We start from the raw sequence: 13,113 nt of genomic DNA on the forward strand, positions 1-13,113 counted from the left end.
AAAAAAAAAAAAGCTGCCAGGCAGACCCTTCATGATGAGCCAGGCTAATAAATTAAAGTGCTTACAGCTTAGATGAGAAACCTCTGATGAAGAGAGAGTTCTGAAGGAAGGGGTACACTCATTCAATGGGATGAAGTGCTAACTTCCCCTAAAAGCCAGGTGGCAATGTACTGGGACTGCCTTGGGGACCACTTGTGTTTAAGAGTTGGCTATTTTCAGGATAAGGTCATTTAATCTCACTTTTCTACCCTTGCAAGACTCCATTGTGGTTGAAGAATCACTGTAGGTGCTGGAGGCTGTCCCTGAGGGGAGCATAAAATGTAACTAGGAGTAAATTCACCAGGAAATGTTTTGGGGCTACAAGCCTAAGGAGGTTTTGTAACACTGCCCTGCACAGTCTTAAATGGATATTCACACTATACACATAAATTCCCTGGACTTCATTCACTATGAACATTCGGCTCTTCATCTCCTACATGAGACAACATCTCATGCTGATTTTACATCTTTTCCATTTTTCTTTTTCTTTTTTTTTCTTTCCTCCTCCTTTCATTAACTTCACAGGGACCATTTCCTACTTTGTAAGATACTGTTTTCTTACACAGCTGTGTGAAATGCATGCAGTAATAGTGGTGGGCAGACAGAAAGCAGCAGGAGCGCTTTGTCTGTAAAGCTAAACTGATAAAAAGCTTTCTTGCCCTCTGGCTACCAAACTAATTGCAGCCTTTCCTATCTCCAGAGCACCTGTGTAAGTGGCATTACGTCCTGAGATACAGATGGTTGCTGACTGCACTGTATCTGTCCAGATCCACCTGTTGATTACCATGGAGAAAGCTGATATGAACTGGGAGTTCCCTGCTGAGTGAAGTCCATTGTGAAGGTTTTCTGGAAGCTTAGCACGAAGAACAAAAGCTAGATGTGTTTCAGGAAGCTTAAAACTGATTTCCCAATTATAATTTAGACCAGGATGCATAAAGAATTTAAACGACCGTAACTAAAGTTGTGCCAGGGGAGGGTCAGATTGGATATTAGGAAAAATTTCTTTTCAGAAATAGTGGTGATACACTGGCACATGCTGCCCAGGAAGGTGGTGGAGTCACACAAAAAAATTGTGTGCATGTGACACTGAGGGACGTGGTGTGTGGGCATGGTGAGGATGGGTTGATGGTTGAACAAGGTGATCTTGGAGGTCTTTTCCAACCTTAATGATTCCGTGAATCTATGATCCCTATTCTGCAGGGATACAGAAATCTCTTTAGATTCTACTAAAGTGAAAGTCAAGAGGGAAGGGTTTTGTTTTGGCTCATGGAAATTTTTACTCTCTCAAGATAACATGTTTATCTTTATTATATTTTTTTTCATGAAAATTCAAAATTCCCATTCCAGCTCAGGCAGTATCCCACAGGATAAAACATTCAACTGAGGAAGAAGAAGGAGGGCATGGCACAAATCATGACTATGGCTTATGCAAGCAAAATGTGGATGGCTTTATCTAAATCCCAATGATCTGACCACAGCCTGCTTTCTACAGATACTCCTCCAGGCCCATCCATTGGAGCAGTCCCAGCTTGGGTCAGGGAGAGAGACTGACTGACCAGTGCAGCCTTCCTAGCACTTAAATGGGAGGTGGAGGATGGAAATTCAAGTTCGAGACCAGCAAAAGGCAAAATAATTGGCCTCCTATCTCCATTGCTCCAGTAGCAAACTCTAATAGTGGAGCAGGAGGAAATATTTCAAGAGCAGAAATTATATTTTGTCAGAACAAAACCAAACAATCTCCTGCTAAAAATAAGCAGTATAGCTTCAGATAGCTTTAGCAGGCAGAATTACTGCGTTAGAAGCTTGCCAGGCAACTGTAATGCCACTCTTCTTCCTTAGTTACTTTCAGCAAGCACGGGCACCTCAACTGGTGTAATTCACAGAGATGAGCCAGAAGGTAGTTTGCATTTGAGGAACGTGGTGCTTCAGCTCCTAGACTTCAACAGCCACCCAAGCAGAAGGACTGTGAGCCAATCCAACTTATGCTTTTCTCGCAGGTTGTTTTGCCAGCATTCATGATGCTGGGAGCAGGCGGAGCAGGATGTTGCGCTAACAGATGTGGGGTAAGTAGATGTGTTGAAATGGTGCTGTGGGGTTTGCACAATAGCTCTGAAATGGCTGCTCAGCAGGTGGAAATGTAAAATAACAAATCGTCACACCACCATCAGCAGCCAAGTCATGGAAAAGCAGAAGAAGAGCTTGATTTGCAGCGTCTCTGGGCTGGGGCTAAGAGCTCATTTAGCTAACAAGAATGTAATGATATTGCAGACACTGATATGACGGGAATTGTACTCAGACAGGCAGGTACTGGGGCATTTAGCCACAGCACTGAGGGTAGGGGAAGCAAAGATACTTCACCTCACCTTGCAAAAAGTAAAGCATGTCTCCTGCTTCCTCCTGCTTGAAGTGATGGTCCTCTTTCCTTTAAACTCCTCCATGGCAATTTTCTTTTCCATAGATTTATCCCTACTCACCTCTGTATGGGCAGATAGGGCACCTGCCAAAAGCCAGAGCTTCCACGGCTGGCACTTAGGAACCAGCACTGCTTCCCAAGGGCTGGTCCCCATGGGAGGCTCTCACCCATAGCATGCATTTGCTCAAGGGCTGTGTACATGAGAGGTGCAAATGCAACTTGAACTCTCTGTCATCCAAAGGCCAGAGAGACTTTTTCTCTTGATAATTAAGAAAATTATAAAGCAGCATATTATACAGACATGTCCATTAATTTTCATGCCCAGGGCACAGACTTCTCTGAGGCCATCATCATTAGCAGGAATAAACTGACTTATGTGGTTTTTTTTCAGTCTGTATCCTCCCCAAGAGCGACCTATAGTAAGAGATTCCATGCAATAAAGCACTTCTGTACTCTCCAATTTATGTTTAGTTTGATACATGAAATAATCTTTACCTCTTCAAGATTTTTCATTTACTTAGTTGACTTGAATAACACAAAAATAACATTCTTCATTAGGACATCAGTGAGTACGTCCCAAAGGACAAGCCATTACATTGATTTCACTGAATGTCATGTTCACATCAAGGAAGATTTGCTAATGATGGACAAGCAGGCCAACTGCAGAGCTGGGATGTGAGCTTTCCAGTCTCCCTTCTTCCCAACAATAAGCAGTACACAGCAAAAGTCAAAGTCCCAGGACAGGCTGTGTTTCTCCCTCCTCGCACTGACTCCTGCGGTATCACGGTGTTGCCAGTAGCCCACATCTGCAGACCTCCACATGCTCCTCTGCTCACCACCACCCTCCTTTTGATGTCTGAGATGTCCCAGCTATGCCCCTTGGTGGCTAGATATCCTGTCTATACTTTCCCAGCACTGATAGGCAATGGGCAAACTGTTCTTCCTCTGCCTTATTTGAACTGGATAATCCTTATGGGTCCCTTCCCACTCAGGATATTCTACAATTCTATGATTTTAATTTGCTGTTATAGAGGCATACAACAAACATCACTGAGAAAATGGTTTGTGTTCTGCTCTATCTGTAGAAAGAGAGCCAATGGCCAGATGATGAAGCTTCTCAGCCTACACTAGCGAAAAGTCTTGATGAGGACAAAATTTCAAAAGATTTGAAATATCTGACTTCCATGACCATGGAAATTGCCCACTTCTTGACAGTGGAAACGAAAGTAGCTGTACAAGCCATCCAATTGCATAAACAGCATGTAGCCCAACATAGATACGAGATGGGTGCACAGGCAAAAAACAAGCTGCTATGAATGACATTAAAGAGCATATTCCCTGCAAAGCCCCTGGGGAGAAGTGATTTCTAAGCAGTGTGAAACATAGGAGTTGGACTTAATGATCATCGTAGGTGTCTTCCAACTTGAGATATTCTACAATTCTATAAAAGAGGTAACTTTTGTAGGGAGATCTGAAGACCAATGATGTGTTTCTTCAGGAGAAAAAATCTTAGCAAAAATTTGCTTTGGGGATAGTGGGAAGAAATGCGCAGAGACCCACAAGGTTGCTCAGACACCCTGTCAATATGGGCTGTGTACCAAAGCTGGGAATGTTGTGAGTCACCAGGCTCTGTAGAGCAGAGGAGCTCTGGGACTGGTTCAAACATGCACAGTAGCAGTTCTGAGAGGATCTGAAATGAGGTCCGCAGGTCTTGGTGGCTTGTCCACCATCTTCCACCCACTGGCAGAGAAATAACACTCAATACAGCTGCTCAGGCATCACTGAGGTCCAAGGATAGTTTCTGCTTAAGTACCTTAGAAGTAAAATGGTCACTTAGACAATGCTCAGCATGGCTTTTCAAAGAAAAAGAAAAAGGGCTGGAGAACCCATAGTACTTCGAATTATTACTCAATCAGAACATTACCATTTTCCTCAGGGTTGAGACTCTGTCCTATGATCATTTGTGCAATTCCTAGTTTAATAACTCCAGACTTCATCACAGTCTTTCCATGCTAAGTATCAACAACAATAGTAATAATAATTACTATGTTTCTCATTGTTTTATTCATCTTTTTGTTCTCCAGTTCATAGTGATTATGAGCTGCATTGAGTAATTTTTTATAATCCATTTAAAATTGTTGCTGGCCGATGCATCTAGATGGCTTCTTCTTCTTGCATTATGAAGTAAAGATTTTGAAAAGTAAGAGATGTAGAAAGTGTTCAGTGTCCTGCAGCTTAGCATGTACACCACTGACAGCATTAGCAGCACTGGCACAAGGAAAAAGCCCCTTGAAAAACAGCTTATGTCATTGCCTCAGCAAACATACGTCAGCACGTCCCACTACACCTTCCTTAGCAGTTACTAATAGAACAAGAATAACTATAACAGCTTTCCAGACCAACCAACTTAGATAAGCAAGATATCCAGATCCAGATAGCTTATTAATTCCTGAAAAACAACAACAACAACAACAAAAAAAACAACAAAAACAAACTTGGAAACAGAAAAACAGGGCAAAAAGGAGCAGTGCAGAGCAGTACCACCTGGGACACAAGAAACTTCACCAAAGCAGCTGGTGCAAATGCTCAAAGAATGAATGCTAAAAGTCTTCATTAGCTAACACAGACAAACTAACTATGTGAAGAATAAAGCATTGAAACTGCAGAAGAAAGTAAAAACAGTCAGCAAAATCAGCAAAAATGATAGCAAAATATTTTCAGGAAGTAGTCAGGCCAACACCATGAGAAAATAAGAATTTATACAAACTCAAGCATCCCAGCTTAGACTTAATACTGTAACTGAAAAACAAATGAGGAAATTATATATATATATATAAAATAAAAGTGATAAGTGAAAATGGTATAACAAGGGTAAATGATGAACAGTTGAGATGATGAGACAATTAACAAAATTGGATTTCCATACAATGTGCAACAATCCCCAAAATCTCCAGAACCATAGAATTAGTGGGCAGCTGTGTCTAGCAAACACCAAGAAGAACCAGTTCAACAGCTACACTGCAGAAACAACTGCAGCTGAGTCCCCTTCAGTGACAAGTAAACCTTTGGCTATATGATCATAGGCACAGTAAAGGAAGTATGTGAGATGAAGCCAAGCATGAAGCCAAGAGATTTCAAAGGAGAAAATCCTGTGTTTAAGAACAATCATGAAAGCTAGCCCCAACAGATACTACTAGTACTACCAGTACTAGTATTAACCACTCTAAAACAGTAATAGAAAGAAAGCATTTGTCTTTCTTTATCATAATTGTCAATGGGTCTGTTGTGCTGAGCTAAAAGTAATCATAATCATAAACGAAGTCGTTTAACCAAGATGTAGAACTCACAGATGAAGTAAAGGAGAAAACAGACAGGGAGTAATGGTTCAGCTCAGGTAGGAGTTTCAGACGCAGTATCAGTCACTCACCGTCACTGCGAAGCACAGCTGGTGATCTTATTATGAGAGACAAGGCATCAGCTACAACGCAGGCACTGCTTTGATCCAGGACAATAGCAGACTGCCTACATTTTGCTGACCATAACCCTCCAGTAAGACACAACTCAGCCACTGTGCGGATAAAGACAAGAGCATCCAGCTTGGCAAAAATCAGACAGAATTGTGGATCAGTATGATGAAATAAGTTTCCCAAGATACCCCAGCAATTTGCAATCCAGGGATTGCTATAGAGGTGAAGAACACACAAAATGAGTCAATTCACAGGCTGACAACAGGCAAGAATGTGATTCTGTGATTCTGTGAAAGAATGTACAAAAAGCAGTAATGTCATCCTCCGGCAAGCTGGAAACTGCATCCACCAGCTTGAACATGCCTGTATAGGGAATTGTTTTCAAGACTGTGTCATAAATCTCCAGAGTGGACAGTGGATATTTCCATTTGACTCTGTAATACAGAGCTCTGCAGAGCAGCTGACATTAGGACCTTCCTTTTGGACTGATAGTTGTCACTGGGATTTGCTGGCTATGGGGAAATGAAGGCCTGAGGTGCCTGGCTTCCATCCCAAGTCATGGATGGGAGTATTCTCCATGTGCTTCCTCAGACTTGCTTGTGCCCTAACCCTTAGGCCACAGGGTTTCTTCTCTCTTCTTCTTGGCGGAGCTGTGAACAACCACAAGCTTTGTTAAGGACTCTTCACTGAACTAGTGGGTTGCCTGTCCCAGATGCAACGCTAGTAGCACCTGCCTGAGTGTCTTATTCCTATTTACAGACAGCAATACATCCCATACATTAGTGGAAATCTGCCCCAGAACAAAGGGAACAGTTCTGTGGAGGTAAAGAAACACAGAATATCCCAAGCTGGAAGGGACCCACCAAGGATCACTGAGTCCAACTCCTGGCTCCACACAAAACTGCCCAAAACCCCTATGGCTGAGAATGCTGTCTAAAAGATGTGTTCTGCCTCCAAAGGAATATGCTCCTGACAGCTTATAGAGAAAATAAAGAGCATATTATAAACAAAATGTGTTTTTAAAACATGATTAGTATTTGTTAAAATTCTACAAATCTAAAATGCGAAAGTATCTCTTTTTGTTTGAAAATCTTGGCACCTGATGTACTACTGGTTGACATAAGATCTGAAATACACTTGAAATTAAATAGCTTTCTATGTATTTAATTATTAAAACCAACATTACATTGAGAAGGGTTAATTCTCAATTTATGCCAGTTTTTGACTTAAGTCAAACAGAGCATGGAGATAAATGGAGAAAATACCTAAAAAAGGGTACCCAAAATACTATCGTAGAAACACAGAATGGTTTGGGTTAAAAGAGACCTTAAAGCTCATTCAGGGAACCTGCTGTGGGCTGGCTGCCCCCAACCAGCTCAGGCTGCCCAGGCCCCATCCAACCTGGCCTTGAACACCTCCAGGGATGGGGCACCACAGCTCTCTGGGCAGCCTATTCATTTGAAGCCACCATTTATTCACTGCCACGTGGACCAGAATTTTCAACATGAGTGGTGGTTACCACATTTCAAGCTATTGCAAAATGAAGGAAAGCAGCAATAAGAAAGACTGTTACATTTCTCATCAATTGGCAAAATATTATTAATGCATACTTCACTGCTTTCATACCTGGTTCAGAAACTGCTTTCTTCAGTTGGTTCAAGGGCTGAGAGAGGTGCTCTGGGAGAATAATTTGGAATGACAAGGCATATGAAATAGACCACATCATATCACAGTTTCATTCATGGCTCATCAGATTTATAACAATAAAATTAAGAAAAATTAAATCTCTGGTCTTACCTACTTTTAAAAGTAAAACACATACAATCTGAAAACTTTTAATATCTAGGATTGCTGAACTAGTTAGAAGTCAACTATCTTTTATTCCACAGATATCATCCTATGACTTTTATCATATAGTAGGAAACAGATAGCTTCCTTCCCATTCAACGTAAGTTTTCCATGATATTTGGAGCCTGTGAGTGTGTGCTAATGAAGGTCTTCTCCCTTTCAGATGCTGCTGTCAGTGCTTCTGGCTCTGCTGGGGTTTGCAGGAGCAGTGTACTGCGCAGTCTTCTCCTCAATGGGGTTGATTGGGGGCCCTCTGTGTGACACGGGTGATGGAGAATACCTCTATCCTTTCAGAAACAACACTCTAGAGTGAGTATGACTTAGAGGCTCCTCTCAGTTTGTGTTCTCTGATTTCACTGTTCTTCTTTTCATAGAAAACTTTTTTTTTAAGTGAACAGATGGTCAACACTGTCTACACCCAAACTCATGCTCCTCTGAGCTGGCATGTTCCAGCTGGTCATCCCTTTGGCCAAGAGCTTACCTATAGGCAAAATGCCTACGTTTCTCCCATTGTGCTTGTCAGCAACCCCTTGTGCATGTCGCACCATGCCTTCAAAAGGCAGCTGAGCGATGAGCTGTGACTATCATCAGAGTCAAGAGGAAGTATTTGATAATTATGCCATATTAATCTGTTAAATCAACATGAATTGAGTCTACTCTGCCTACTTCTGAGAAGTAAAACAAAAATCTCCTTTGATCCTTTAAAGGCAAACTTGGCAATGACACTCTTCAAGCCAGACCTAGAGATGATGGATGGGCTGACATACCTCAGCAGAAAAGGAGAATATGGAGAAATATTTTAAAATCATTAGATACCTTTCCCCTTAGGTTTTAGCAGTGCTGTAAGCATGCAGAAAAGCATGGGTATAGTCATTAATTGCACCTCTGCAAAGGGAATCCTAAAGAGAATCACCAGATTTACCAATTGCAGAGACTCCCTTTTCACACTGTGCAAACAAATTCAAAAAATGTAAAGCCAGAAAATGCCAAGTTGTTCTATAATGGCATACAGGTGAAAGCATTCTCAAATTCATATTTTCTAATACACTGCCAATTATTCTTCTTTATAACAGATACAATTATTTGTTCAACCAGACAACATGGAGCATTTGCAAAGAACCTGAAAATATCATCCTTTGGAATATTGTCCTTTTCTCTGTTCTCCTGGCCATTGGTGTGATTGAAGCAATTCTTTGCTTAATTCAAGTCACCAATGGACTAATTGGCTTTGTGTGTGGCACATGTATGAGGAGAAGAAAGGTTGGTATGCAGTAAAAGATAGCAGAGAGCTTTACATTCTTACCACTTCTTTAATGGTAATGGTAGGTAATCAGAGAGAGATGCACAAACCCGAACTGAATACCTCTGGAAAGCAGAAGCAGCTCAGATGCATTTGCCCATTATCAGTCTCCATCTCAGTGTAGACTGGGATAACTCAGCTCTCAGATATTTCAGAATAGCTGAGAAGTGTGATACTTCCCATATTCAGTTGCACATTTGTGTTCCTGCTCAAGAAGACTTTTGGATAAAGTGTAATGGCCCTCCAAAAATGTGCAGATGGGAAATATAAGAAATAGAGGAATTGTAATTGGTAGTAGAAGTGTCATTTTACAAAACAGTAGAAAACTTATTTCCCATTTCATTTATCACCACTGCTTCCTTTCCAATCTTTGCTTTCATTGTACAAGATGCTTGCATGAAGCCTGATATCCCTCTGGAATATTAATTAACCATTTTTCATTCACTGCCTTTCAGACAAACATTTCGGGAATGTGAACCACCTGCAGGGGATACCAAGACATGCCTTGAGCTGCAAAGTCGTATATTACAAAAATGATGCATTGTGCTGTATTTATGAGGGGGAACAAAGAAACCCGCAAATGTTCAGCAGCTTCAGGGGGGGTAAAATGGATTTTTTAAATGAAGAAATCAAGGTTGAAAATGGCTAGGTCATTTACATCTAAGACTCCAGATTTTCATCTGTCTAAATACTCCTGCTGAAACTCAGGTAGAGTCAGAAACACAGATCTGTCTGGTCCAGTCTGCCATGTTTATGTATAAAGTAAAGTCCCCACACAGAAGCTCACCATTTGCCCTCTTGTGTTCATGGGAAACCAAATCACTGACAATGTGTGCATTTATCAACTGCACAAAGCAAGATGTAAATAGCTCTGCCTGGATGAAAATAGTTTCCTGCCTTCTCCAGACTTACCTTGAGCTCACGTGTGTTCCTCTTAACTTGCTACCCAGGAACCCAGTTTTACTTTAGGATCCACAGAGAATATATTGAGTTGCACCCACAGCACTGCAGAGTCAAATGAAGCACACAGACTTCAGCTTCCTTCAGGCACCCTGGATCCAAATCCCTTTCTTTGCTATCTTGCTGTCACCAAAGCCCAATTCTTCAGGTGCTACTGCTACATGCAGTAGCCCTGGAAGACCATTTTGGTCAACGTAGACCATATATTTTGGAGCAAGAGTTTAACTAAGTGCAAAGGAGAACCTCAGCATCAATTTTGCCCTCACAAGACTGTGTAGAAATCTCACTAAATTCTGCACAGCTTTGTAGGGCTGTTGTAGAATAGATCACATGCATGAGCAATTAACTGGTAAAGAAAAACATTAAATGAATAAGGCGAGTAATTACACACAGCACAACAGTAACAAATCAGAGATATAATCTGAAAGGCAGCAAATTGCGTAAGTCTTACTGTTATAGCAACAGTAATCCCAAGGAGGATCTGTGTAATTCTCCACCATCATTCGCAGTCAAGCCTTTCATGCCAAAGCCCATGACTGGCAAGTTTCAGAATCCCCATCGCGTCACTGTCTTCCTCAAAGGCTATTCTTGGGCATGCCCCTGACTTCACCGAGTCAGGCAAACTGTAAGAAAATTGTTATCCATCCTGAATGCCTGTAGAGAGTTATGAAAACCTAAATATATCTAAAACTGTTGGAATCCATTTTCCAAAAAGTGGCACTTACGTTTTCTCATTCAAGTGTTCATATTTCTGTATTGTAGCATGAGAGAAAGCCTTCTGTGCACAGCCAGACCTTCTACATACATACACGGCCATATGTGCCATCCTCTAATGCAGCACACGAACCCTTTGCAAAAACTGGTGAAAGAAATGTCAGTAGTAAGAGGAGCACCTGGACACTTCCTTGAAACATAACTTCACCCCTGGAAGCAAGCAGCTTGATCTATGAAGTTTAAAATACCTGTTGTAAAGAGAGTGTAAGACTCGTTGAGGTTTGCCAGTGTGATTTAGGTGCATCCAAACTTGCCAGGTGACCTCAAATCTGATGTGCATTGTAAGCAGCAAAGCTTGGGCAATACCACCATAAAAAACAAAACAAAACAAAACAAAAAAAACAGACACCAATTGATTCAACTGCGAAGGAAGTCAAGGAGGCAGTCAGACGGATGCTCAGTATGTAGTCAGATTGAGAGACAGGAGTGATGAGATCTTCACAGCCCTTAAACATCAGTCCTGCCCTCATCCTTGAAGTTTTTTCACCCTGTTTCTTATCTCAACAAGAGATTCAGTTTGTGCTGCAGCAGGACCAGTACAAGGAAAGATACCCATCTGTATCTAGCATCCCACGGAAAGGTAAATGTACTGCTGCCATCTGTTTGTTCCCAGCTGTCCTGCCCTAGGGATGCTTAGTGTTGTGACTGTATATTAATGGGGACACCTCTGTAATCACTGGTTTCACTGACATATGTAAATATTAAATATTGCTATTCTGAAATTGTGTTCTGCTTTGATTGTGTGACCTAAATGGCTCATGGCTTCAAACTAGAATTGGTGTTGCTACTGATTCCCTTTTTTTTCCAAAATGGAAATAATTATTTCTTTTTTTGTACTGGACGCATGAAGAATTTAGTAAAACTAAGGAACTCACAATATTCTTCTGTATCTTCTTTTATTACTACTTATCCCTTATCTGTCTTCAATCTAACTACCTACCTATACATCTATCGTTTCATATCTATATTTTCACCCTAAAGAATTACAGTCAAAACTCAGACAGATATAATGACCAACTATTTACAGGGATTAAAAAAAAAAAAAAGTTGAATTCTTCTCTTCCTCCTACAACTGAAACTGATGCAGAAGATCAGCCAGATACAAAGCTTTGCTGGTCAGAAGAGATAATACTCCTTGTTAGGATAATAAATGAGAGAAAGTGTTCCTGAGATTACCTTGGCACAGTAATAAAACTGTAGACCAAGCACAATATTTGAAAAACTGCTTCAGAGACAAATGGCCTGGTGCTGTAGCTGCCAGGGCTAAGGATGTGATTCTATATCTGGGCTGGAAACCACAGGCTGGGACAGTTGAGTATCTCAAGTATTTATCCTTTGTGTCAATGAAGATATCCTAGAATATCCTGACTGCAGGTGCTCTATAATATCTGCTTTCCCATACAGACATCTCAGGGACATCTCCTCTCCTCTCCTCTCCTCTCCTCTCCTCTCCTCTCCTCTCCTCTCCTCCCTTTTCCCTTTTCCCTTTTCCCTTTTCCCTTTTCCCTCTCCCTTCTCCTTCTTTTTATAAAATAGATGCAATAACTGAGAGTCACCTAGTGGCAAAAGAGCACAACAACAGACTCAATGGCGAATTGGTCTTAATGCAATTTCATGCTTGTACAATGCTTCTTGTAGACACTACATATCAGCAAAATCACCCCAGCTTCAATTACATTACATACACTTTTTCTCTAGTCTCTTTCATCTCAGTGTGTAAAGTTCTCACTTACATTTTGTCCTACAACAACTGCTCTACATCCTTCTCAAAAGAGTGTTGAGGCTGCCCAGGGAGGTGGTGGAGTCACAGTCCCTGGAGGTGTTCAAGAAATGTGGAGATGTGGCACTGAGGGATGTGGTGTGTGGGCATGGTGGAGTTGGGTTGATGGTTGGACTGGATGATCTTGGAGGTTTTTTCCAACCTTAACCATTCTATGACTCTATGAAATGAAGATGTGCTGCCTTTGTATCTCAGAAAGCAGTGCCTTCGGTGGGTCAGCAGTAAATCTCCTTTCCCCACTCCCTGGGCTTATTTTGATTATTATTGTAGGTTTAGTTCAGACAGCTTTGAAAGACGCAGCCTCAGCCCTATCTGCTGTGTTAGCCTTGGACCTAGAACCTAGAGAAATATGGACTATTTTCATAACATTGCATATCAGACAAAATATAACATTTCCCCTCTTTTAAGCCAAGCTTATTACCCCTCACATCAGTGCTCATTGGCTGTTACCAGCAGTAATTCCTGCTCTCTTATTCCCCACTCCTCATAAAAGAAAGATTTAGGTATTTCCTGAAGAAAGAGGAAGACAGAA

General features: G+C 41.3%; 1 protein-coding gene across 1 annotated transcript; it reads left to right on the forward strand.

The window, feature by feature from the left end:
• The first annotated feature begins 1,182 nt into the window (after positions 1–1,182).
• On the forward strand, positions 1,183–11,526 carry LOC100546895 (transmembrane 4 L6 family member 1-like). The gene is made up of 4 exons (XM_010706102.3): positions 1,183–2,102; positions 7,931–8,076; positions 8,841–9,027; positions 9,523–11,526. Exons 1-4 carry the CDS (start codon positions 2,022–2,024, stop codon positions 9,541–9,543), a joined length of 435 nt encoding a protein of 144 aa, XP_010704404.1. The 5' UTR covers positions 1,183–2,021; the 3' UTR covers positions 9,544–11,526.
• Positions 11,527–13,113: the final 1,587 nt, after the last annotated feature.

Source organism: Meleagris gallopavo, chromosome 1, assembly GCF_000146605.3.
Source record: "Meleagris gallopavo isolate NT-WF06-2002-E0010 breed Aviagen turkey brand Nicholas breeding stock chromosome 1, Turkey_5.1, whole genome shotgun sequence".
Classification (NCBI taxonomy): Eukaryota; Metazoa; Chordata; class Aves; order Galliformes; family Phasianidae; genus Meleagris; species Meleagris gallopavo.